General features: G+C 46.3%; 1 protein-coding gene across 2 annotated transcripts in view; it reads right to left on the bottom strand.

Annotated features, from left to right (window-relative positions):
• Positions 1 to 27,904, bottom strand: part of loxl4 (lysyl oxidase-like 4) — a 139,917-nt gene that overhangs the window by 65,083 nt on the left and 46,930 nt on the right. For both annotated transcript variants that reach the window (XM_043713008.2, XM_043713009.2), the window contains exons 5-6: positions 7,356 to 7,394; positions 4,381 to 4,594 (exon numbers count right to left, since the gene is read on the bottom strand). In XM_043713008.2, coding sequence (XP_043568943.1) covers positions 4,381 to 4,594; positions 7,356 to 7,394 — 253 coding nt within the window. The remainder of the gene's footprint in view (positions 1 to 4,380; positions 4,595 to 7,355; positions 7,395 to 27,904) is intronic.

Raw genomic sequence — 27,904 nt, 5'->3', positions numbered from 1 at the left:
TAGTGAGTTCCCGAGGGGATAATGGTTCTCCTAAATTCCCAATTGGATTTCTGAGAGATTCCCTTACCCTCCAGTCCTGATTATAGCAAGTGCAAACAGCTGGGTTGAGTCTATTCTATCAATCTCTTTCTTAATCTCAAAAGAAGTCACTCAGATCAACCCCTGAATCTTAGAATCATAGAGATGTACAGCATGGAAACAGAGCCCTTGGTCCAACTCATCCATGTCGACCAGATATCCCATCCCAATCTAGTCCCACTTGCCAGCACCCGGCCCATATCCCTCCAAACCCATCCTTTTAATATACCCATCCAGATGCCTTTAAAATGTTGCAATTGTATCAGCCTCCACCATTTCCTCTGGCAGCTCATTCCATACACGTACTACCCTTTACATGAAAACGTTGCCCCTTGGGTCTCTTTTATATCTTTCCCCTCTCACCCTAGTTCTGGACTCCCCCACCCCAGGGAAAAGACTTTGTCTATTTACCCTATCCAAGCCCCTCATGATTTTATAAAACTCTATAAGGTCACCGCTCAACCTCCGATGCTCCAGGGAAAACAGCTCTAGCCTATTCAACCTCTCCCTGTAGCTCAAATCCTCCAACCCAGGCAACATCCTTGTAAATCTTTTCTGAACCCTTTCAAGTTTCACAACATCCTTCCGATAGGAAGGAGACTAGAACTGCACGCAATATTCCAACAGTGGCCTAGCCAATGCCCTGTACAGCTGCAACATGACCTCCCAACTCCTGTACTCAATACTCTGACCAATAAAGGAAAGCATTCCAAACGCCTTCTTCACTATCCTATCTACCTGTGACTCCACTTTCAAGGAGCTATGAACCTACACTCCAAGGTCTCTTCTCAATAAAGAGCCTCTGCCTTCCTTCCCCAAAGGACATGAGTGAAGCAGATGGATTTGTAGAACAATAGATCATTAGTTGTCACCGTTACCATTTGGTTTGCTGTCGTACTGTCTTACCATCCCTCTCTGCGGGCTAGACATTGTAGGTTCAAATACCACCTGCCCCAGAGGCAGAGCTGAAAAGAAATCAAAGTCTTCCAAATTTTTTAAATTAGGTCATTGGATATGATCAACATTTATTGTCCAGCTCTAATTGCTCTTCAGAAGCTGGTGGTGAGCTACCTTGTTGACCTGCAGCAGTAGGGTTGACCCACAGTGCCATTAGAGAGGGAAATCCAAGATTTTGACCCAGCGACAGTGAAAGGACTATGCTACATTTCCAAGTCAGAATAGTGAGTGGCTTGGAGGGGAATTTGCAGGGGGTGGTGTTCCCATGTATCTGCTGCCCTTGTCCTTCTAGATAGAAGCGGCCGTGGTCTTGGAAGGTGTCGTCTATGGATCTTTGGTAAGTTTCTGCAGTGCATCTTGCAGATAGTACACACTGCTGTTATGAGCGTTGGTGGTGGTGGAGGGAGTGGAGGATGTGGTGCTAATCAAGCAGGTGATGCTTTGTCCTGGACGGTCCCAAGCTTCTGAAGTGTTGCTGGAGCTGCACCCATCCAGTCAAGTGGAGATTTATGAATTGAATTAAAATTCAGTTTAAACCCATGACCTTGAATGTGGATCTCTGGGCCAATTACCTTACCACTCAGCTGTGTAACTGTGCTGTTATTTGGTGATCTGCACATCAGATGTCAGGCTAATAGCGAGGTCAATGCTGCACCTACACCTTGGAGGGTCATGTAACCCCACCCCAAAAAGACATGGGGGCGAACGCAGATTGTCTTAAGCCACTGATAATTGCTATGATCAATGGCACAGTCTAACTCACACGATTTTCCACTCAGCCCAGGGGACCCCTTCAATAACTAAGGGTTATGACCTGGTGGCTCAGTGGTAAGCACGGCTGCCTCACAGCACCACAGACCGGGTTCGATTCCACCTTCAGGTGACTGTGTGGAGTTTGCACATTCTCCCCATGTCTGTGCAGGTTTGCTCATGTTTCCTCTCACAGTCCAAAGATGCGCAGGTTATGTGGATTAGCCATGGGAAATGCAGGGTTATAGTGATTGGGGGGGGTGAGTGGGATGCTCTTCAGATGGGCCCAATGACCTGCTTTCTGTAGAGACTCTAAGGCGGAGGGAAATCACCTCTCGGCAATGTTGACTTCCAGCTGCTAGTTAGTGATAAGAGCTGCCAAGAAGTAACAGGAGATAATTGGCCAAAAAACAAACCTGTCTCGTGTTGCTGGAGACATCACAAAATGAACTCCTGCCCAAAGCTCTAAAAAACCAAAGTGATTTGAACCCAAACTCCAGGAGATCACAAGCAGAACTTGGGCCAAGTTCCTTATGATGTGAAATCCGATGCCTTTAGACTGGATGTTATTTATAAACGTGTTTCTTTAAATACAGGAGCAATTTTTGGCTGGTTTAATTACATGTGGGTAGATGACAGCCTGTGTTTCAGGCGTGTGACTGTGCACATTCACGCAGTCTCCACGCAAGCAACTCTCCGCCATCGCGCAGATGTCGGAGGCACCCCCCCCCCCCAACATTGGCTAGTTGGACAGGGAAGTGTGCCCTCTTTCCTTTCTCGGTTTGCAATGCCGCTTTGGGAAGAAGAGCTGGGATGGTTTCCAGAGCTGGGGATGTAATGAGCAGCGAGCATTAGATTGAGAGTGCAGAACAAAAGGGGCAGCAAGTCTGAAATCCAACATGATGGCAGGTGAAAGAGAGGAAAGGGAGAACATCATCATTTGTGGGCAGGACTTTCTATTTGGAGCTTGGAGCTGATATCGGGTTCAGATCTGGGTCACAGTCTCACATTGTCTGCTCCACATTATCCTATTCATATTCCTGGCAAGCTCCCAAAGCCATTCAGTCAATAAATCACTCTTTAGCAATGGAGGGAGTTACAGCCCGTCCTGCTGGCAAGAGAGAGGGTGGAGGAGGACACCTCCAGCTTGAAGTACCCATACGAACATACAGATGAGCCCAGTAATGGGGATCCTGGTTCAAATCCCGCCACGGCAGATGGTGAAATGTGAATTCAACAAAAAAAATCTGAAATTAAGAGCTTGATGACGACCAGGAATCCATTGTCAGAAAAACCCATCTGGTTCATTAATGTCCTTTAGGGAAGGAAGCTGCCATCCTTACCTGGTCTGGGCCTACAAGTGACTCCAGGCCCACAGCAATGGGGTTGACACTTAACTACCCTCCCAGAGAAAGTGAGGGCTGCAGATGCTGGAGATCAGAGTCCAGAGTGTGGTGCTGAAATAGCACAGCAGGTCAGGCAGCATCCGAGGAGCAGGGGAATCATCATTTCGGGCATAAGCCCTTCATCAGGAAATTCCTGATAAAGAGTTTACACCCAAAATGTTGATTCTCCTGCTCCTTGGATGCTGCCTGACTGGCTGTGCTTTTCCAGCACCACACTCTCGACTCTTAACTACCCTCTGGGCAATTAAGGATGGACAATAAATGCTGGCCTAGCCAGCGATGCCCTCATCCCGTGAATAAATTAAAGAAAACTTCTATATGAGGGACAGGGTGAGGCTACTCTGCCCATCCAGCCTGCTCTCCATTCAATAAGATAATGATCTGACTGGGACATCAACTCCACGTTCCTGCTAACTGCTGATAACCTTTCACCCCCTTGAATAACAAGAATCTACTTACTGCCCCCTTAAATATTTTCAAAGACTCTGCTTCCACTGACTTGGAGGGTTGAGAGTCTTTGGAAAACTCTTATTCATGATAAAACATTTCTCATCGTCTCTGTCTCAAACAGATAATTCCGGAGTTTGAAAGAATCACCTCTGGTTCTAGATCCTACAACGGGAGGGAGCACTCTCTCCCCATCTATCCCTGTCATCTATCCGTTGTCTGGGGCAAGTCTCCTTTTAACCTTTTAAACCCTGTCCAACCCACTCACTATTAATCCAGCCAAGCCTCTCTGAACTGATTCCAACGCATTAACACTGGGGATGCAATGCCCTTATGGTATTATCACTAGACCATTAATCTGGAGATCCAGGAAATATTCTGGGGACCTGAGTTTGAATCCCACCATGGCAGAAGGTGGATTTGAATTTAATAAAGTATCTGTCTGTGTGGAGCTTGCACGTTCTCCCCGTGTCTGAGTGGGTTTCCTCCGGGTGCTCCAGTTTCCACTCACAGTCTAAAGATGAGCAGGTTCGGTGAATTGGCCATGCTACATTGCCATAGTGTTCAGGGATGTGCAGGCTAAGTGAGTTAGCCGTGTGCAGGTAGAGGGGTGGGTCTAGATGGGGTCTAGAAGGGTCAGTGTGAACCCAAAGGGCTGAATGGCCTGCTTCCACACTGTAGGGACTCTGTTGTATGATCTGTCAGTGACCCGTTCATTCAGCTCATGGCTTTCCTGGTGTACCTCAGCCTGAAATGCCTTCCGGAAGCGATTCCCAGTGCCCTGTGTGAAGGCAGGTCCTGCCACACAGCTGATCACTGCGTGCATGCCATTCTCACAGGGGTGCACTTTCTTCCCAGCCAATACCCGGATGGTGCACTTGGAGAGATGGGACTCATTGCCACTGCACGACACCTTGTGGATCCAGAAGCTCTTCTTCCTGATGGCTGAGGACAGCCTGTCGAAGATAAAATAGAGACTGAGGATGACAAATTCAGTCGCCACTTTCTGCGACTCCATTACACTGCCCATCTGATGGACTGCACCCATCTTTATCCTGAGCCAGCCGCCCATGTGTGTTTTCAAAATGGTGCTAACCATTTGTTACCTCAACACTGGAACCTTAAACTCCTTAAACTGGATTAATCCATTTTAGTGTTCCCTTGATTTCACTGGATTCTATCCAGAGATTCTTGTAACGGGACACACTCTGGTTCCAAGCAAACATTAAAATGTTACAGGCTCTCCTATCAATGGTGACAGAGTGTTTAACTCGCCCTCCTACAAAGCACACCCCCGTTCCTGGGACCTTTCACCAATCACCATGGTGTCGAGGTGATAGCTCAAGTCCTGCACAGTGTTGATCGCTCAAAATAATAGGGGCTTGCTTCTGTATCTTGATTGGGAACCCCCTTTCCCCCACTAGGCAGAACACCAAGTCAAGGCAACGTTGTGTATCTGGTCAGGGTCAAGGTCAGCATTGTGGGAGTGGGCTGCTACCATTCAGTTCTGCGTGTCTACAAGTAAAAGCCTTTCAGCGGGCATCCCGATCATTCAGCTGAGCAAGGCTGAGACAGACAGATTTTTAATCAAGCAGGGAATCGGAGGATATGGGGAAAAGGCAGGAAAGTGGAGATGAGGATTATCAGATCAGTGAAGCAGACTTGATGGGCCGAATGGCCTACTTCCGCTTCCCTGTCTGGACAGGATTGGGGGACATAATGTGACGTGTACGTAAAATATATGTAATATATAGCACCAGCAAGGTTACCAAGCAGAAGTTAAAGATTAAAATTTCAAGGCAGTACTATGAGCAAATCCCAAGAGGAAAATGAAAACAGCATTGGCATTTTTTTGATTTTAAATGCTTCCAGTTTTGAATTTAAAAATGCAAAGGGGTTGGCTATCTATCTGTCAAGAATAATCCAATTTTGGTTTACTTGTTGTTGAGAACAATAACAGCATTTATTGCTCAGCTCCATGGTCTCCCCTTGAGGAGGGGGTGGACAGCTCCCTTCTTTAACTACTGCAGTGATTAGGAGGTAAGGGCACCCACAGTGTTGTGAGTGAGAAGGTTCCAGAATTATGATGCTGTGACACTGTAGGAAGAGCAATGTATTTCCAAGCCTGGATAGAGTGGACATGAAGAAGATGTTTCCAACGGTAGGAGAGACTTCTTCAACCAGAGAGGGGTGAATCTGTGCGACTCACTGCCACAGAAGGCTGTGGAGGCCAGGTCATTGAGTGTATTTAAGACAGAGATAGATAGGTTCTTGATTATTAAAGAGATCTCGGGTTACGGGGAGAAAGTGGGAGAGTGGGGTTGAGAAACTTATCACAGCAGATCAGGCAGCATCCAAGGAACAGGAGAATCAACGTTTCGGGCATAAGCCCTTCTTCAGGAAAGGGCTTATGCCCGAAACGTCGATTCTCCTGTTCCTTGGATGCTGCCTGACCTGCTGCGCTTTTCCAGCAACACATTTTCAGCTCTGATCTCCAGCATCTGCAGCCCTCACTTTCTCCTTGAGAAACTTATCAGCCATGATTGAGCGGTGGAGCAGACTCCATGGGTTGAACAGCCTAATTTCTGGTCCTAATAGTCTTATGGAGAGACTAGGACTCGTGGGCACAGCCTCAGTGTGAAAGGACAAATCTGGTGAACTGAGGCAAGGAGGGATTTCTTCGGCCAGAGGGTAGTGAATCTGTGGAACTCATTGGTTGTGGAGGCCAAGTCACTGAGTGTATTTAAGACAGAATTAGATAGGCTCATGATTAGTAAGGAGGTCAAGGACTATGGGGAGAAGGCAGGAGAATGGGATTGAGAAACATTTTTGGCATGATCGGCTGGCGAAGCAGACTCGATGGGCCGAGTGGCCTAATTCAGCTGCTATATCTTAAGTCAGGATGGCAAGTGGCTTGGAGGGGAATTTGCTGTGGGTGGTACTCCCTTGTATGTGCCACCCTCATCCTTCTAGATGGTAGCAGTGTCAGGTTTGGAAGGTGCTGTCAAAGGAAGCTCGGCCAGTGATTTAACTACACCTCTAGGTCGGAACATGTCTCAAGACTCCCAGTTAAGGAATATCCCTGATTTGAGACCGAAAGTCATCAGTAATTTCAGGAACTGAGATATTTTCCTAATCAACCTGTTCAAAGATATTATAACGCACCTCTGGAGGGGGGGGGATCTTGAACCTGAGCCTCCTCGTCCCAAAACTGGGACACTACCACTGTGCCACAGAACCCTCCAGCAGCAGATGACCTTTTTTTAAAAAAAAACTAATTTTCAATCAAACTGCTCAGCAATGTTATTGTACACCTCTGGAACAGTTGGGACTTCAATCCGGGCCTCCTGCTCAAGGAGTAGGGACACTACCACCGCATGAGACAGCCCCTTCCAGCAGTAGCTGGAGCAGCAGCTAACAAGAAGCACTCTTCATAAATATTTTCCCAATTAAAGCAATTAGTCTTTAAATGGGTTGCACCATCATGTCATTAGCAAGTAATAAACTATGTTCTGTGCTCCAAACTTTTAGCGTTTATATCAAATCCTAATGAAAACCTTCTGTTTCCTGACAAGATTTAAAGAAAAAGCATTTGGTTTGGCTGTTGAAACACTAACTTAATTCGCCACGCAAGGAGGTCATACAGAGAGCTTCGAGGCTCACTGCTGTTGACAGCATAATGTCTGATCCGCCTTTGAAAAACCTAGTAAGCATTACCTGGCTTTGGGATTCCTCATCTTTTGATCCCACAACTTCCTGCACGAAAGGAATGCAAAAGATTAATATATTAGGGGGGAGCATTGATACAAAGCATTAGAGTCAGACAAACGATCAACAGGGGATATAAGATACTCTATTTTTTTGTACACATAGGATTAGGAGCTGTTTTAATTTCATATGATTAAAGCTTTTGCTTTCGGTTCACTTGTAAATGCCTTGTGAGCTTGTCTTGTAGCCAAAAATAGGAAAACAGTCAAATTGCTCATTCCCAGAATTCTTCTGCATGGCAATTTAGCAAGAGCAAGCTTTGTCTAGCAAGTAAATAGATGTTGATAGGAAGCAATGATGAACAAAGGGTCTATAGGCTCCCGGGTAAGAATCACAGGTAAACATGACAACAGTTAAAGTACTGGAGATCTACTCCATGTAAGAGGCACTCTATTGTTAAAAGCCATGTAAAGGTATTAAGACATCATTCAATCTGTAGCCAGATGGGACACATGGAATTCACTCATGGGATGTGAGTGCCGCTTGGCTGGGTCAACATTTACCCTCCATCCCTAATTTCCCTTGAGAAGGTGGTAATGAACTGCCTTCTTGAACTGCTGCTGTCCATGTGGTTTAGGTATCTCAACAATGCAGTTAGGGAGGGAATTCCTGGAGTTTGACCCAGTGATAGTGAAGGAACGGCAATACATTTCCGAGTCAAGATGGTGAGTATGTTGGAGGGGAACTTGGAGGGGAAGTGGTGATCCCATGTATCTGCTGTCTCAGTGGTGGTGAGATGGTAGTGAATTTAGCATTTACTATAATTTAAATATTTATTACAATTCATTATAAAATAAATATTATAAATTACCAATTGCTTTAGATGTTGTGTCAATTCTCATTCAAACTCAATCAAGGACCAACCATACAGGGATGGGAATGGAAGAGCAGATTTTGTTTTCCACTGTGTTGGAATGAAACAGTGCGTATGGCTGTTACTGGCTAGTAATCCTAATGCTTAAATTCTTAATTTAAAGGACGAGAGTTCAATGGCACTGGAAAGTGAACGTTTATAAATGTTGTTTGAACACACATGTTGTTTGGCTCCATATCCTGTGACTTCCTTTTAATCTTTCATGGGATATGGACATCACAGGCAAAGGCAAATTTATTAGGTAAAAACAATGCCTGATGAAGGGCTTTTGCCCGAAACGTCGATTTTGAAGCTCCTTGGATGCTGCCTGAACTGCTGTGCTCTTCCAGCACCACTAATCCAGAAAGGCAAATTTATTACCCATCCCTAATTGCTTGAGAGGATGTTAATCAAAGAATCCTTACAGTATGGAAGTAGGCCATTTGGCCCATTGAGTGCACATCAACTCTCCAATGTGCATCCTACGCAGACCTGTAACCCTACATTTCGGATGGCTAATCCACCAAGCCTGCACATCTTTGTACACTATGGGGCAATTTAGCCTGGCCAATCCACCTAATGTGCACATCTTTGTACACTATGGGGCAATTTAGCATGGCCAATCCAACCAACCTGCACATCTTTGAACACTATGGGGCAATTTCCCATGGTCAATCCACCTAATCTGTACATCTTTGGACTGGGGAAGGAAACTGGAGCACCCGGAGGAAATCCACACAGACAAGGAGAGAATGTGCAAACTCCACACAGACACTTGCCCAAGGCTGGAATCAAACCTGAGTCCCTAGTGCTGTGAGGCAGCAGTGCCAACCACTGAGCTGCAGTGTTTCTTGAACTGTTGTAGTCTCTGTGATATAGAGACACCCACAGAGCTGGCAGTAATGAAGTTCCAGGATTGGTTCCATGCTCCCAATGACATTGAAGGAATGGTGATATGTTTCAAGGCAGGATGGGTGAGTGACTTGGAAGGAAACTTAACAGAGAACACTGAGAGGCAACCAGTACCTAGAGGGTAAATCCCAACAAGAGAACTAAACATGTGGGAAGGGGTAAAAACTGATCAAAAGAATCTCTACCCATTCAGATGGACATCCTTCTCACAAAACACCTAAGTGGTTATAGCAGAACTGGATCACGTCAAAGGGCCATTCATATTCATTGTTGTTTCACATAACTATCACTGACTGCTGACTGAGAAATGCTGGAGCCAAGACCTTTGCTTTTCTGTTACAAGTATAAACAAGGAGCTGTCACTTTGAAGATCTACATTACTTTAATAACTTCTTTCAATAATTTAATAATAGTTTCTAACTACAAAGAAGTTAGAAGCTGCTGCCAGTAAAATTGTAATTGTATGTGATATCTTGTGACTGTATTGAAGAGTGGTCTTTAGTGCTAGTTTTTTTTCCCAGATATGTGGAAGAGAAAAGAGTGGTTAGGGAATGGGAATATTTTAAACTCTGGGACATCACCCTGGGTTAGTCCGGCAAGTTTCAAATTAGATACAATCAGAGAGTCATAGAGATGTACAGCATGGAAACAGACCTTCGTTCCAACTTGTCCACACCAACCAGATATCCCAAACTAATCTAGTCTCATTTGCCAGCACTTGGCCCAGATCCCTCTAAATCCTTCCTATTCATATACCCATCCAGATGTCTTTTACATGCTGTAATTGTACCAGACTCCACCACTTCCTCTGGCAGCTCATTCTATACACATACCATCCTCTGCGTGAAAAGGTTGCCCCTTAGGACCCTTTTAAATCTTATCCTTCTCACCTTAAACCTATGCCCTCTAGTTCTGGACTCCCCTGTCCCAGGGAAAAGACCTTTTCTATTCACCCTATCCATGCCCCTCAGGAGTTTATAAACCTCTATAAGGTCACCCCTCAGCCTCCGATGCTCCAGGGAAAACAGCCCCAGCCTGTTCAGCATCTCCCAATAGCTCAAATCCTCCAATTCTGGCAACATTATTGTAAATCTTTTTTGAACCCTTTCAAGTTTCACAAAATCCTTCTGATAGGAAGGAGACCAGAATTGCACGCAATATTCCAAAAGTGGCCTAACCAATGTCCTGTACAGCCGCAACATGACCTCCCAACTCCCTGTACTCAATACTCTGACCAATAAAGGAAAGCATACCAAACGCCTTCTTCACTATTCTATCTACCTGCGAGTCCACTTCCAAGGAACTATGAATCTGCACTCCAAAGTCTCTTTGTTCAGCAACACGCCCTAGGACCTTACCATTAAGTGTACATGTCCTGCTCTGATTTGCTTTCCCAAAACACAGCACCTCACATTTATCTGAATTAAACTCCACCTGCCACTTCTCAGCCCATCTGACCAAGATCCCATTGTACTCTGAGGTAACCCTCTTCGCTGTTCACTACACCTCCAATTTTGGTGTCATCTGCAAACTTACTAACTGTACCTCTTATGCTCACATCCAAATCACAGGCTTCCAATCTGAAAAACAACCCTCCACCACCACCCTCTGTCATCTACCATCGATCAACAAAACAACAAAAAGTTGCATTCATGTAGTTCCTTCGGTGTAGCGAAACATCACAAGGGACGTCACAGGCACACAATCAGACACATTGACAACTGCTGTATTGAGAAAGTGGGACAGCCACTGGGTTTCTTTAAAGGCATAGGTTTCGAGGCAAGATTTCACCCCTCCTGAGGAGGAGTAGAGAGAAAGAGAGAGAGGGGCAGAGAACTACAGATGAGGAATTCCAGAGCTCTGGGCCCAGTGAGCTGAAGATACAGTCACCAATGCTGAAAGATAGGAGTTGAGAATAGACAAAAGTCCCCATTTGTAGGAGTGCAGAGTTCCCGGAGAATTCATGTGCTGGAAGAGTTAGACCAATCGGGACGTTACGAAAGGGGCGAACAGTTTAGCCAGGCCAGAATGAGGGGCACTGACTTAAAATTGAAGGTGACCCCCTTTAGCACTGAGATGAGCAGAATTTTATTTTCCTCTCAGAGGGCTGGTGTAACTTTGGAATGCTCTGCCTCAGAAGGCAGTGGAGGTTGGGTCATTGAATATTTTTACGGCTAAGCTGGACAGATTCTTGTTGGGCAAGAGGATTAAAGATTATCGGGGTCGATAGGAATGTGGAATTTGGAACACAATGAGTTAAGCCGAGATCTTACTGAATGGTGGAGCAGACTCAACAAATCTCTCGGAATTGGTAAATTCAGAGTTGCTGATCCAACATCAGTCAGCAAACACAGAAAGCGATGGGATTTAGTGCAAGTGTCTTCACGTCAATGTATGTTATTTGTTTTCCATATCAACTAACCACAGCTGAGATTTTCCTATTTTCAACGAAAGAGTTTTACCAAGTGACATCCATGGCTCTGAGTAATTTTTCTCATGCAACCTCTCACCTGGCATCTCATTGGGTACCATTTCCTCTTGCAGCGTCAGGTACCCCCTGAGGTGGAAGTGTTAACCACTGCCAGGACCTTCCGCCCTCACCCTCTATGCCTGATACTGATCCGCACACCCTCCTGTAACACAGCAAACCAGGAGTCGGCCCTCACACTGTGCTGCTAACCATTGTTACCCGCAGAGGAAAGGGAAACCTGTCCAGCACTTCCCAGACTGGGAGCCGGAGGTACATGGGGTGGTAGAGAGGAGACAGCCCGCTTTCTAGCTGTTTTCCAACATAACTGGTCCTTTCCCATTCCATTGTACCTTTGAGGTTTGATCATGTCGGCAAGTTCAAAGGATGGTATTTGGGTATTCTAACAAGCCGATGCAAACAGACTGTGGGGCTACGTCATTGGAGCCAGTCATAAAACCTAAAAGTTCTCAGTGAGACTTCTAACCAATCAGCCTGCTCATTTTTCTTAACCTTTGCGTCTTCACAGTGCACATTAAAGGATGCAGACATTCCCTGTGAACCAGGGGGGTGACTTACATAGAAGATAGAGCATAGAAAAGTACAGCACAGAACAGGCCATTTGGCCCACGACGTTGTGCTGAGCATTAATCCTAATGTAAAATAAAATAACTTAATCTACGCACCCCTCAATTCACTGCTATCCATGTGCATGTCCAGCAGTTGCTTAAATGTCCCTAATGACTCTGCTGGTCTCTATCTCTCTCTCTGTTGCCTAGAACTGCCTACTGGGGAACATTTGGACAGGCTACATTCAACCCCTTCCCAACAACTTAGTTTCTGAACTTTTGAGCTACTAAGACAGACAACACTGGGTTCGCACGCGATATTTCCTGAACTCAAATCATCCCCAACATTCTTGCAATTCTTGCATGGAGAATGAGCACTTGGACAAGGCACCAAAGATAAGCGGATCACTATGCAGCTGTAGAGAGACAGTCCTTCCGAGAGGGGTGAGGTTCTCAAAGGACGCAGAGTCAAGGTGAGGAAATGGGCTTGAGGGAGAGTGGGATCAAGACTCCTGCTCCTAACAGCAACAAATTCAATGTGGAAAAAGAGCGCCTCACTCCAAAATAGCAGTGTTCCCCAGCACCATGCCAACACACACAAATGATATAACACGGACTAAATGGAGTCTTTTGTTTGCATTCAATCGTGAAAGTGAAGCTTCAATCTGTCGCCATTTATACAGCCTTCAATACTGAGAACGTTCCCAGTGACTCTCAAAGGAGCTGGCTGTGATATTTATGGACCATGAAGTGGTTTCCTTGGTCAAACACATGATACCTGATGCTGTCCTATATGTCAATTCCTATAGCAAAATCTGAGTTCGTGTTGGGACAGATATCTTGAAGTTTATTAATAGTGCTATTTGTTATGATATCTCAGACGTACTCACAGTCTGGTTTCTGTGCTCACTGACTGTATACCGGTACATGATATAAACGTGGCTGTCTGATTAAACACATTGGGCTAACTCTGAGCGGGGGGGTGGGGGGTGAATGAGATCAGGAATCGGGGTAGGATGGAATCATTGTGCTTTGTCGGGAGTGGGGCCCAGGATAGGAACAGGACCAGAGGTTGTGAGTTCTATCCCTGGCACTATTTGAAGGTACACTACCTGTCTGTCCCAGAACCTGGACAAATAATATAACATAACAAATAGGTATTTCACAGAGGATCCGCTCTCCATCACTCAGCTCCAGTGACTCTGGCCTTTTGGCATCATGAACACATCTTTTGTGCACAAATTAATTCCCACCGGCGCAGAGATCTTAACTGTAATGTCCTCAGTGATGTTTGAGGTTTTCTCTGTAATGTAAGCCAGGCTCCAGTACAAGAAGCACCAGCCATTCTGCCTCAGTTTTAAATTAGCACCAGCTGCACTTTAACATGACAATATACTTCCCCGACTGATAGGGCTCTCTTAAAAAAGCTGGATAAAATCCTAAGGCTGCCAGTTTCCAATCCTCATTGACCATCAGCAGTTCAATGATTCTGACAGAATATATCCTTGCCACGTCAAAGTGAAAACTAATGATTGTTGGAGTCAAGTGAAGTATTCTACTGTGTGAATTTTGTTCCACCTCAACTTCAGCCTGTAAAGGGTTGACTTTCACTTGGCCATGGGAACCTGGAACAGGGGTAGGCCATTCAGCCCCTTGAGTCTGTTGTCCCATTTATGGCTGATCTGTGGCCTAGCTCATACCTTTGGCCAATATCCCTTATTACCTCTGCTCAACAAAAAATGAATCAACCTTAGATTAAACATTAACAACAGATCCAGCATCCACTGCTGAAGAGAATTCCAAACCTCTACCACTCTCTGTGTGTAAAGGTGTTTCCTAATACCTCTCCTGCATGGTCTGGCCGTAATTCTCAGAATATATCCTTTGTTTTAGAATGCCCAACCCAAGAACCTCGGAGAGACGATAACCACCAATCTGTCCCAGACCCTCCCATGTAGATGCAACAGTGAAGAAGGCACAACAGCATCTCTTCTTCCTTGAGTGGCTCAGGAAATTTAGCATGTTCATAAGGACCCTCACTAACGTTTACAGATGCACCATGGAAAGCATTCTATCCGAGTGCATAATGGTCTGTTATGGCAACTGCAATTCCCAGGACCATAAGTAACGCCAGAAGATGGTGTGCACAGCCCAGACCATCATGGAAACCAACCTCCCATCCATGGACCCACTTACACTCCTCATTGCCAACATCATCAAAGACCCCTCCCATCCCAGTGGGGCTCTCTTCCTACCTCTCCCATCAGGCAGACGATACATAATCTGACACTAACACTTGCAGGAGATGCCAGATCTCCTGCCAATGCTTCTTCTGGCCAGTCATCCAGAGGTTTCCTTGATCTAGATTCGAGGTAGAAGCTGCAGCGAATGCTTCATCACTTATGGTCAGCTTACCTCCTTTCTGAGTGTGATTCACTGTGCTTTAATAAACACTCAGGGATCAGTTTGGAATCATTCTGTGTGCCACGTGGAGCATACACATTAGGAAATCATTTGCACATCACCTATGTTGTCCTTTTTTTTCCTTAAATCACTTATGGTACATGGTGTCACTGGCTGGGCCCAGCATTTATTGCCTATCCCTAATTGCCCTTGAGAAGGTGAGGGTGAACTGCCTTCTTGAACCGCTGCAGTCTACCTGTTGAGGGTCAACCCGTAATGCCTTTAGGGAGGGAATTTCAGGGTTTTGACCCAGACTCAGTGGCTTGGAGGGGAATTTGCAGGGGGTGGCGCTCCCATGTATCTGATGTCCTTGGCCTTCTAGATGGAAGTGGTTGTGGATTTGGAAGGTGCTGTCTGAGGATCTTTGGTGAGTTTCTGCAGTGCATCTTGAAGGTAGTACACATGGCTGCTGCTGGGAGTTGGTGGAGGGAGTGGATGCATGTGGATGTGGTGTCAAACAAATGGGCTGCTTTGTCCTGGACGGTATGGAGCATCTCGAGTGTTGTTGGAGCTACACCCATCCAGGCAAGTGGGAAAATTCCTGATTTGTGCCTTATGAAGGTGGACAGGCTCTGAGGAGCCAAGAGATGTGTTGCAGGGAAAGTGCTTCAAACTAAATGAGACAATTCAATATATTAATGCAGTTAACTTACAGTGTAATTGAACATCATTATTTTTACTAGCAGTAAATTCCAGTCCTATTTATTCTTCTTAATGCTTATTAGTTTCCAATCACTGCAATCTCAGCTACTGACAGCAAGAATTAATAAACACAATGAGCAAAAGTAATGAATCCTCATTTATCGTAATAATGCCCGATTATTCTAATATACCTATTGTGTTCCTCTGATTATTGTATCTTTTGATGCATCTCAAGGCGGTGCAGAGATGACTATAGTTTTTAAGAGTGCAATAATTTTATTTACGAGTGTTTCATAATATTGCTGCAATTATAAGACGTATAAGATTATTAAAGGATTGGACACTCTGGAGGCAGGAAGCATGTTTCCACTGATGGGCGAGTCCCGAACCAGAGGATACAGTTTAAAAATAAAGGGTAGGCCATTCAGAACAGCGTTGAGGAGAAACTTCTTCACCCAGAGAGTGGTGTGCAGGCCAAGTCTCTCGATACTTTCAAGAAAGAGTTGGATGGAGCTCTTAAGGATAGTGGAATCAAGGGTTATGGGGATAAGGCAGGAACAGGATACTGATTGAGGATGATCAGCCATGATCATAACAAACGGTGGTGCTGGCTCGAAGGGCCGAATGGCCTACTCCTGCACCTATTGTCTATTATTAAATGCCTGCACTCATGCGTACAGCTCAGCTAGTGGGTGGCATCTAGCGATTTGGCTCTGAATATCAATAAAGCATCATAAAGAGAGATCAGATTTAGATTTAAGTTTCCTTGTGGTATCAAACAATAAGAAGAATAAAGAACAATACAGCACAGAAACAGGCCCTTCAGCCATCCAAGCCTCTACCACCACATTTTGCCCTTCCATACTAAAACTGCCTTTACTTACAGGATCCATGTCCCTCTATTCCCTTGCTATTCCTGTATTTGTCCAGGTGCTTCTTGAATGCTGCTGTTGCGTCTGCTCCCACTATCTCCTCTGGCTTCGTGTTCCAGGCACTCACCACCCTTTGTGTGAAAAACCTGCTTATCACATCACTTTTAAACTTTCCCCCTTGCATCTTGAACCTGTGTCCCCTAGAAACTGACCCCTCCACCATAGGAAAAAGCCTCATACTTTCCACTCTATCCACGCCTTTCACAATCTTAGAAACTTCTATCAGGTCGTCCCTCAACCTCCTGGAACCAGTGAAATCAAATTAAGTCTGTCCAATCTTGGCTGAAAATGTGTTGCTGGAAAAGCGCAGCAGGTCAGGCAGCATCCAAGGAGCAGGAGAATCGACGTTTCGGGCATGAGCCCTTCTTCAGGAATGACGAAAGTGTGTCCAGCAGGCTAAGATAAAAGGTAGGGAGGAGGGAATTGGGGGAGGGGCTTTGGAAATGCGATAGGTGGAGGGAGGTCAAGGTGAGGGTGATAGGCCGGAGTGGGGTGGGGAAATCTGAGTTCATCCCTTGTGGTTGGAGGGTTCCCAGGCAGAAGATGAGGCGCTCTTCCTCCAACTGTCGTCTGGCAATGGAGGAGTCCAAGGACCTGCATGTCCTTGGTGGAGTGGGAGGGGGAGTTAAAGTGTTGGGCTACAGGGTGGTTGGGTTGGTTGGTCCGGGTGTCCCAGAGGTGTTCTCTGAAACGTTCTGCAAGTAGGCGGCCAGTCTCCCCAATATAGAGGAGGCCACATCGGGTGCAGCGGATGCAATAGATGATGTGTGTGGAGGTGCAGGTGAATTTGTGGCGGATATGGAAGTGTCCCTTGTGGCCTTGGAGGGAAGTAAGGGGGGAGGTGTGGGCGCAAGTTTTGCATTTCTTGCGGTTGCAGGGGAGATTTCTCCTCTCAGATTTTTCCTGTTTCCTCATTTCCCCTCCCCCCACCTTGTCTCAGTCAAATCCCTCGAACTCAGCACCGCCTTCCTAACCTGCAATCATCTTCCTGACCTCTCCGCCCCCACCCCACTCCGGCCTATCACCCTCACCTTGACCTCCCTCCACCTATCGCATTTCCAAAGCCCCTCCCTCAAGTCCCTCCTCCCTACCTTTTATCTTAGCCTGCTGGACACACTTTCCTCATTCCTGAAGGGCTTATGCCCAAAACGTCGATTCTCCTGTTCCTTGGATGATGCCTGACCTGCTGCGCTTTTCCAGCAACACATTTTCAGCTCTGATCTCCAGCATCTGCAGCCCTCACTTTCTCTGTCCAATCTTGCCCCATCCCAGTCAACATCCTGCCAAACCTTTTCTGAACCCTCTCCAAAGCATCCACATCCTTCTGGTAGTGTGATGACCAGAAGTACAAGAGTACAGCAAGGAGTGGACGATGTCGCCATTCGAGCACCATGTTAGGTACAAAGTTTTAATTACAAAAATAGAAAAATAAAATTAAAACGTTCACCACCACAGTCCTCTTGGTATGAAGTAGAAAATAAAGAAATTGTGTTAAAAGTTAAATATTACAGTCCTGCGTTAAGCCATGCGTCTGCAGACACCCTGCGCTAGGCTTTCGGCCGAAGTGGACACAGTCCTATCTCTCCATTCGCCAGGCGCTATGCCTGCCACCACCCCCCTCGCCAACTTTGTACATCTCAAACTGTCTCGTGACATCGGAGACAACCTCCAGGTTCTCAATTTTAAAACCTCACCCAGCAGCCCCTCGGAAATCTGGCCCCGTTCTCACAACGCCTCCTCTCATCCTGCCCATCTCCTCGCCCTAACTCCCATCTCCTCTGGCAGAGAGAGCTACTTGCCATGGATAAATTTAATCAACTCCTTTTGTAATCCTGGAGACAGGAAGGGAAGGAGCAGCTCTCTGCTAGCAATCTGGCAAGATGCTCTGCTGTTCTTGTCATTTGGCCAATGTTATGAAGTTATCTGCCATTGAGAGAGAGAGAGAGAGAGAGCAGTTGCTGCCTTAGGAATGTCCTGGCACGGTATGGTCTCAGCTGCTAGTTTGTGAAGTAAACACAATCTGAGAACAGGTCCTTCGCTTCACACTTGATGGGTTGCCAACAAAAGTGATGAACCAAGATGATGAAAGTGCACATGGCCCATTTAGCCTGTGACCCACAGCAGATATTAAGCATCAGACAGCTCTGAGCTAGCCACAGTTTGTGGTGGGTCTTGCCATGTGAAAAACAACTGCTCACCGCAGATGCTGCCAAAACTGCCAACATTTTGCAGCATGTTCTGCTTTTGTTTCATATCTCCAACATTCGAACAAGCTCTGTTTTAAGATTCCAAAGGACTTTGATAGAATAGACACTAGGAAGCCTGACAGGATAGCCACTTAGGGGTCTGAAACGATAGACACTGAGATGCCTGACAGATAGTCACTGAGGTAGCTGACAGGATAGACACTGAGGTGCCTGACAAGATAGTCACTCACATGCCTGACAGGATAGACACTGAGGGGCCTGACAGGATAGACACTGAGGGGCCTGACAGGATAGACACTGAGGGGCCTGACAGGATAGACACTGAGGGGTCTGACAGGATAGACACTGAGGGGTCTGACAGGATAGACACTGAGCAGCCTGACAGGATAGACACTGAGGGGCCTGACAGGATAGACACTGAGGGGTCTGACAGGATAGACACTGAGGGGCCTGACAGGATAGACACTGAGGGGTCTGACAGGATAGACACTGAGCAGCCTGACAGGATAGACACTGAGGGGCCTGACAGGATAGACACTGAGGGGCCTGACAGGATAGACACTGAGGGACCTGACAGGATAGACACTGAGGGGCCTGACAGGATAGACACGGAAGGGCCTGACAGGATAGACACTGAGGGGCCTGACAGGATAGACACTGAGGGGTCTGATAGGATAGACACTGAGGGACCTGACAGGATAGACACTGAGGGGCCTGACAGGATAGACACTGAGGGGCCTGACAGGATAGACGCTGAGGGGCCTGACAGGATAGACACTGAGCAGCCTGACAGGATAGACACTGAGGTGCCTGACAGGATAGACACTGAGGGGCCTGACAGGATAGACACTGAGGGGCCTGACAGGATAGACGCTGAGGGGCCTGACAGGATAGACACTGAGCAGCCTGACAGGATAGACACTGAGGTGCCTGACAGGATAGACACTGAAGGGACTGACAGGATAGACACTGAGGGGTCTGACAGGATAGACACTGAGGTAGCTGACAGGATAGACACTGAGGGGTCTGACAGGATAGACACTGAGGGACCTGACAGGATAGACACTGAGGGACCTGACAGGATAGTCACTTAGGGGTCTGACAGGATAGACACTGAGGGGTCTGATAGGATAGACACTGAGCAGCCTGACAGGATAGACACTGAGGGGTCTGACAGGATAGGCACGGAGGTGCCTGACAGGATAGCCACTGAGGTAGCTGACAGGATAGACACTGAGGTAGCTGACAGGATAGCCACTGAGGTGCCTGACAGGATAGCCACTGAGGTGCCTGACAGGATAGCCACTGAGGTGCCTGACAGGATAGCCACTGAGGTGCCTGACAGGATAGCCACTGAGGTGCCTGACAGGATAGACACTGAGGTAGCTGACAGGATAGACACTGAGGTGCCTGACAAGATAGTCGCTGACATGCCTGACAGGATAGACACTGAGGTAGCTGACAGGATAGACACTGAGGTGTCTGACAAGATAGTCGCAGACATGCCTGACAGGATAGACACTAAGGGGCCTGACAGGATAGACACTGAGGTAGCTGACAGGATAGACAATGAGGGGCCTGACAGGATAGACACGGAGGGGCCTGACAGGATAGGCACGGAGGAGCCTGAAAGGATAGGCACAGTGGGAGCTGACAGAATAGACACTGAGGGGTCTGACAGGATAGATACTGAGGGGTCTGACAGGATAGACACGGAGGGGCCTGACAGGATAGACACGGAGGGGCCTGACAGGATAGACACGGAGGGGCCTGACTGGATATGCACTGAGGGGCCTGACTGGATATGCACTGAGGGGCCTGACTGGATATGCACTGAGGGGCCTGACTGGATAGGCACTGAGGGAGCTGACAGGATAGACACTGAGGGGCCTGACAGGATAGTCATGAGGGAGTGGACACGATAGTCAGGGGGATAAGGGGCAAGAGGCAAGAGGGTGGGGGTGGGGAAACTAGGGGCAAAGGTGGAGTCAGAAGTGTATCAGGGTGAACCAGGCTCAGGAATGAGGATGGAATCTTGCTCACTCTCTGGACTCACTTAACCAGCTCCAACTCTCACCTCAATGACTCACGTCAGCGGGTGGAGAGTGGGATGGGCAGGAGGTGTGACCTGGGACCTTAAGGAAAGCTCTTTGACTCAGCACGCTGGGGAGAGCATGCGCATTGAATCGATAAAGTGTGGACAGGGAAGAGCATAGCAGGTCAAGCAGCATCAGACTCAGTGCTGACGAAGGATCCCAACCTGAAACTTCGACTCCCCAGCTCCTCACATGCTGCCTGACCTACTGTACCTTTTTCCCAGCACCACACTTTATTGACCTTGACTCTCCAGCATCTGCAATCCTCACGATCTCCACAGCCTGCATTTTGGTCAAGGGAGCTCAGTCATGGAAGCTGCTCTGAGGAAATGGTTAAAAATAAGTTTGAATTGAAGCCCATCTGACTCATGCTTCAAAAGCCGGTAATCCAAAGAGAGTCAGCAGTTCAAATTCAGCTCCAGATCCTAGTCTTTGAATGCCAGCCACTAGCCAGTCAGATCCAACATGATAAATAGCTCAGGACAGCACAGCAGAGATGAGATGAATATGTTACTGCAAGCATTTTAATCCCAGCACAGAAGGGGTGGGGTTAAAATTGGGGTTTTAATAAATATAAACTGTGCCTGGTAATGAGAAGTCTTTCTTAATTGCAATAATCTTTACAAAATGTCCAAGTAAATAACCAATGACAGGAAACACAAACAACTATAAAAATAGAGAGAGAGGTAAACCACAGCCAACTTGGCACCCCACAAAGGACTAGAAATATCACAACTGTTTACATCCTAAATGTAAGGAGGGTAAATAAGGGAGGGAACCCATTAACGATGAAGGAACTCTTATAATATATTGTTTTCATTTATGGTCATTCCTCACCTGCAGAGATTGGAAGCTGGTGTTTCTGAGCTCTTTGGTATGTCATTAAAAGAAATCAGAACAATCTGCTGAAGGACTTATGATTTTCCAGTCAATACACAACAACAGCTTGCGCTCATGTGGCACCCTTCTGGGCGATGGAAGGCATTTAACCAGAGTGTAATAAAACAGAAAGCACTGAACCACATAAAGGGGGAGACTTGAGCACAGATGACAAATCGCTAGGTCGCATAGGCAAGCTCTGAAGAGTATCTATAGAGTTGAGAGAGAGATGCGGAGAGGTTTAGAGAGGAAATTTATGAGGTTAAGGCTCAGTCAGCTGATGGCTGAAGAAACAGATATCAGGGATGGACAAGAGACCATAACTGGAAGAACTCGGATATCTCAGCATGTGGTGGGGCCGGAGATGGTTAGGGAGACAGGGAGAGGACAACGCAGGATTTGGACACTAGAAAGAGGACTTTAAATTCAAGGCATCGCTCCATAGGGATCCAGAATGCGTCAGTGAATCTTCTAGCGGAATTTGCACAGAGGTCTGGCTCTCCCTATCAAGACACTCGTAAGAGACAAAAAAACCTGCAGATGGTGCATTCCAAGGTAGGTAAGCATGAGGCTGGAAGAACACAGCAAGCCTGGCAGCATCGGGAGGCGGAGAAGTCAATGTTTTAGGTGTAACCCTTCTTCAGGACTCACAAGAACAGTGTTCCTTACTAGATGAGCTTTTAAAGTTAGTGTAATTCAAACCAAAACTAGGAATGTCGGACACAGGAACAGAAGTAGGCCATTTGGCCCTTTGAGTCTGCTGTGCTGTTCACAAAGCAGCGTTGATCTGGCCACAGTCTCAGCTTCCTTCTTTGCACCCCATTCCCGTTGACTCTATTAAAAACCTATCTCACTCAGCCTTGATCCAATCTAAAAACTCAGTCTCCGCTAACATCTCAGGAAGGGAATTCCACACTTTAATGACACTGTTGAGACAAAAAAAGTCTCCTCACATCTGACTTGAAAAGGTAGACTTTTTATTCTTTATCCCTACTCTCCTAGGTTAATCTCCCCCACATAAAGTAACTTACGCCTGGGATCCACTCTATCACTTAGGATTTTTTACGTTTTAATAAGATCGCCCTCTCGTTCTCCTAAAACTTTGATAGATATTGGATAATCCTGTTCAAATTTTCTTCGTAAGCCCTCCATCATAAGGAAGAATAAAGTGAAATCAATCTATTTCCCTCCAGGTACCAATGAGACACATAACTAACGATTACTTGAAGTCTAGATTAGAGTGGTGCTGGAAAAGCACAGCGGGTCAGGCAGCATCCAAGGAGCAGGAAAATAGACATTTCGGGCAAAGGTCCTTCATCAGGATTCCTCATGAAGGGCTTTGCCCGAAACGTCATTTTTCCTGCTCCTCGGATGCTGCCTGATCTGCTGTGCTTTTCCAGCACCACTCTAATCTTGACTCTAATCTCCAGCATCTGCAGTACCCACTTTCGCCTCATTACTTGAAGTCTCCCAGGCTTCAGTGCTTCCTAAATGAGGTTTAGGACCTTGCACCCCTGCTCGTTTTGGATTGGGAATGAGTCTACAGAAATGTCAAGATCTACAAAATCCCAGTAATGCACTTTCCTCTCTCTCTCTTACCCATAATACAGGTTTCTCAGCTTTGTAACCACTGTCAACCTCCAGAGTATCCTCTCTGCCAGCAAACTGTCACCTTTATCCACACGCAAGGACACACACAACTTGCCTATACCAATAGGTCAGTACTTCACAGTCAGCCCTGGACTGGACCAAGAGCCTTTGGGGATGGGGGAGCCTACCAAACAACTCCATTAGAGAGACTGAGAGACAGAGTGTGTGTGAGAGAGAAAGAGTGTCTGTGTGTGAGATAGAGTGACTGTGTGAGAGAGTGTGTGTGAGCGAGAGAGTATGAGTGAGAGAGTGTGTGTGTCAGAGAGAGTGTCTGTGAAAGAAAGTGTGTGTGCGAGAGAGAGAGTGTGTGCGCAACAGGGCGTGTGTGGGTGTGTGCGAGAGACAGTGTGTGAGAGTGTGTGTGTGTGAGAGAGAGAGAGGGAGACTCTGTGTGTGTGGGTATGTGCAAGAACAAGTTCGTGGGTGTGTGTGCGAGAGTATCTGTGTGTATGAGAGAAAGAGGGTGTATGAGAGAGTGTGTGTGTGAGAGAGAGGGAGACTGTGTGTGTGTGTGTGTGTGAGAGAGAGTGTTGTGTGTGAGAGTGTCTGTGTGAGAGAGAGAGTGTGAGAGAGTGTGTGTGGGTGTGTGTGAGAGAGTGTTGTGTGTATGAGCGAGAGCGTGTGTATGTGCAGGTGTGTGTGGGAAGAATAACAGGAAGGCAGAATACTGGGTCAATGGAAAGATTCTTGGTAGTGTGGATGTGCAGAGGGATCTTGGAGTCCATGTACATAGATCCCTGACAGTTGCCACCCAGGTGGATAGTGCTGTCAAGAAGGCATACGGTGTGTTAGGTTTCATTAGTAGAGGGATTGAGTTCCAGAGCCATAATGTCATGCTGCAACTATACAAAATGCTAGTGCAGCTGCACTTGGAATATTGTGGACAGTTCTGGTCGCCCCATTACAGGAAGGACGTGGAAGCATTGGAAAAGGTACAGAGGAGATTTACCAGGATGTTGCCTGGTCTGGAGGGAAGGTCTTATGAGGAAAGGCTGAGAGACTTGGGTCTGTTCTCATTGGAAAGAAGAAGGCTAAAAGGGGACTTGATAGAGACATGCAAGATGATCAGAGGATTAGTTAGGGTAGACCGTGAAAGTCTTTTTCCTAGGATGATGATGTCAGCTTGTATGAGGGGGGCATAACTACAAATTGAGGGGTGATAGATCTAAGACTAATGTCAGAGGCAGGTTCATTACTCAGAGAGTGGTATGGGCGTGGAATGCCCTGCCTGCCAATGTAGTTAACTCAGCCACATTAGGGAGATTTAAGCAATCCTTGGATAAACACAGTGGCTCAGTGGTTAGCACTGCTGTCTCGCAGCACCAGGGACCTGGGTTTGATTCCCACCTTGGGCGACTGTCTGTGTGGAGTTTGCACATTCTCTCCGTGTCTGCGTGGGTTTCCTCCGGGTGCTCCTATTCCCTCCCACAGTCAAAGATGTGCGGGCCAGGTGGATTGGCCATGCTAAGTTGCCAATAGTGATAGGTGCGTTAATATGGAGTAGGTGAATGAGTTTGGGTGGGTTACTCTTTGGAGGGTCGATGTGGACTTGGTGGGCCGAAGGACCTGTTTCCGCACTGTAGGGAATCTAATAAAAGCACATGGATGATGATGATGATGATGGGATAGTGTCGGGGAATGAGCTTAGATTAGTTCACAGGTTGGTGCAACATCAAGGGCTGAAGGACCTGTTCTGCGCTGTATTGTTCTATTTCACAGCTCTCAAGTGGCACAGTGGTTAGCACTGCTGCCTCACAGCACCAGGGACCCGCATTTGATCCCAGTCCTTGGGTGATTGCCTGGTGCAGAGTTTGCATGTTCTCCCCAGGTTTTGTTGGTTTCCTCCCAGAATCTAAAGATGTGCAGATTAGGCTGGATTGGCAGGCTAAGTTGCTCATGGTGTCCAGGGACATGCAGGTTAGACGGGTTAGCCGTGGGAAATGCAGGGTTATAGAACGGGGGGTGGATCTGGATGGGATGCTCTTTGGAGGCACAGCATGAGTTTAGTGGTCTGTTTCCACACTGTTTCCAACAGGCTCTCTATAAAGTTCAAACACATTGTGATTACTGCCCTAAAATCTTCATTGTCTTCCACAAAAGGCCATTCAATATTTCAACAGGATGCTCCATCTATATATTTTGACCTTCCAACAAAGCGCTAATGGAACAGAGATCAGGAACAGGAACCCTGACTAACTAACCCCCCCATTGGTCTAGTGTCCTGAGGCAACTGTACCATTCAAGATCAGAGACGGTTACAGAGAGTGGTGAACTCGGCCTGGACAATCCCAAAGGCCAACCTCCCATCTATAGAATCCATCTACCAGGCCTGCTGTCAAGGAAAGGCCGCCAGCATTCTCAAAGATCCATCCCACCCTGACAATGTTTTTCTACAACATCTACCATCGGGGAGAAGGTACAGAAGCCTGAACACATGCACCAGCCGGTTTCGTAACAGTTGTTAGAATACTGAATGGACTCACAAACTTTTGTTAATATTCACCTGTACCTGTGTTTTTGTTTTTGCTGCTGTTTACCTATTATTTATTTATGCTATTTAACTCTGTGATCTGCCTGTATTGCTCGCAATACAAAGCTTTTCACTATGCCTTGACAATACACGTGACAATAAATTCAATTCAATTCAATGTTGGTTGAGGATTCAACTATCCCGGACCTCGTGCTGTTCAAGTCTGTTTGACACTCCCATCCCCCCCACCCCGCCACCCCAGCTCCCAGCCACCCAGATCCTATCACCAGCTAAAGTCAGAACATTAGTAAATATAACTTTGCCCAGAAATAAGATATTTTTTCCTGAGTTGTGATCATTACAAAATGTTCGAGTTATTTGCCAAGCCTAAGATGGTAGGAAAAGCAAGCAGCTATAAAAGTGTGAGAAAGAAATACCACAGTCAACTTGGCAGTTGGCAAAAGATTCCAAATATCAAAACTGTTTATATCCTAAATGTAAGGAGGGTAAATAAGGGAGGGAACTCAAATATGGTGAAGGAACTCTTAAAATATACTGTTTTCACTTGTGGTCATTGCTCACCTGTGGGGATCGGAAGCTGATATTTCTCAACTCCTTGGTATGTCATTAAAGAAACAGCAAGCCATTCTGCTGAGTCGCCAACTTTGTGATTTCCAGTGAATTTAACACACATTCTAGAGGATGGTCAAAGCAGGAATACAAAAGTTTGGACTGTAAGAAATAGGAGCCGAAGGCTATTTGGCCCCTCCAGCTTGCTCAGCTATTCTACTAGATCATGGCTGATAGTCTACCTCAAGGCCATTTTCCTGCACCATCCCCACATCTCTTTGATAACTTTGTTGTCAAGAAAGCACTGTCTTGAGTACACTCACTGACTGAATTTCCACAGGTTCCAAACAATTATTTATCTATGACTGAAAACAAAACCCTCTTCATCTCAGTCCTAAATGCTTCACCTCTTATTCTGAGGGGCTTGGTCTCTTCAATCTGTCCCAAAAGTCAATCCTGCCATCCAGGGAAGCTGCCTAGTGAACCTTCTTGACACTCTCTCCACGGCAAGTCTGTCCTTCTTTGGGGAAAGAGACCAAAACTGGACACAATGCTCCAGTTGTGCTCTCCATAGGCTCTTTACAACTACAGAAGCTACCTTTACTCCTGTACCCGTCTCCTCTCACAATCAAGGGTTACATAGCAGTAACCTTCCTAATTGTTTGCTGCAAATACAAGTCAGCTTTCAGTGCCTTATAAACAACAACACCTTGGTCCCTTCCATCACTCGCTGTTTCATCGTTTAATGGATATTCAACATTTTTGTTATTCCTACCAAAATGAATAACCTCAATTTTTTCCTATTAAATACAATCTTGCCCACTCAATCAACCTGTCTAAATCCCCTTGATGCCTCTTTGCATCCTCTCCAAAGCTCACATTTCCACTAAGTTTTGTGTCATCTGCAGACTTGCACATGTTACATTTGGTCCCCATTTTCAAATCATTGATACCAATTATGAATAGCTATGGCCTAATCACTGATCCTTGCAGTATCCCATGATCATACCCTGTCTACATGGCAACTACCCATTTATTCCAACTGTTTGTTTACTCACCACTACCCAACTCTCAATCCAAGCCGGTATATTACCTCCCCACACTGCCTCTCACTGCCCCAACCACCAATTCTCAATCCAAGCCGGTATATTACCTCTCCCCACACTGCCTCTCACTGCCCCAACCACCAATTCTCAATCCAAGCCGGTATATTACCTCCTAACACTGCCTCTCACAGCCCCAACCACCCTAGGTACCCTAGGTTTGTTTATTGACCTTCTGCATGGGAATTTATCAACAGTCTTCTGATAACCCAATTACACCACACCCACTGGTTCATCCATATTAATATTGTTAGTTACATTCTCAAACAAACTCAAACAGTTTTGTCAAACACAACTTTCTTTTAATAAATGCAGATTTATCTAATGTCACACATGTTTCTGAGTATCCAGTTATCATATACTTTATAATAAATTCTAACATTTTCCTGATGCTGGAGTAGGGCTAATAAGTCTAAAGCTGAAGTTCAATCAATCACCCCTCGCTGCTCCAGTAACAGCAGTGAGGAGGCCACACCCTTCAGAATTAGTTATTTGAATAGAACAATCCGGAAAACAAACTCCGCAAAAATCAAGGCCCAATGGCTCCGGAATTTCAGCCGAGTTGGAAAATGGGGAGTGCGTTATTCCTAAATGTGTATGAAAGCTCCCCACTAATCCCTCTTCTCCTTTCTAAGGAACAGTTGTGTATCTGCCCCTAGTTTATCACCCTAAATGTTGGGGTTAG

This window comes from Chiloscyllium plagiosum, unplaced genomic scaffold, assembly GCF_037043375.1.
Source record: "Chiloscyllium plagiosum isolate Xiang-an unplaced genomic scaffold, Cpla_swu_hap1 HiC_scaffold_22, whole genome shotgun sequence".
Lineage (NCBI taxonomy): Eukaryota > Metazoa > Chordata > Chondrichthyes > Orectolobiformes > Hemiscylliidae > Chiloscyllium > Chiloscyllium plagiosum.
The sequence above is the reverse complement of the archived record's forward strand: the minus strand, read 5'-3'. Positions and strand labels throughout refer to the sequence as shown.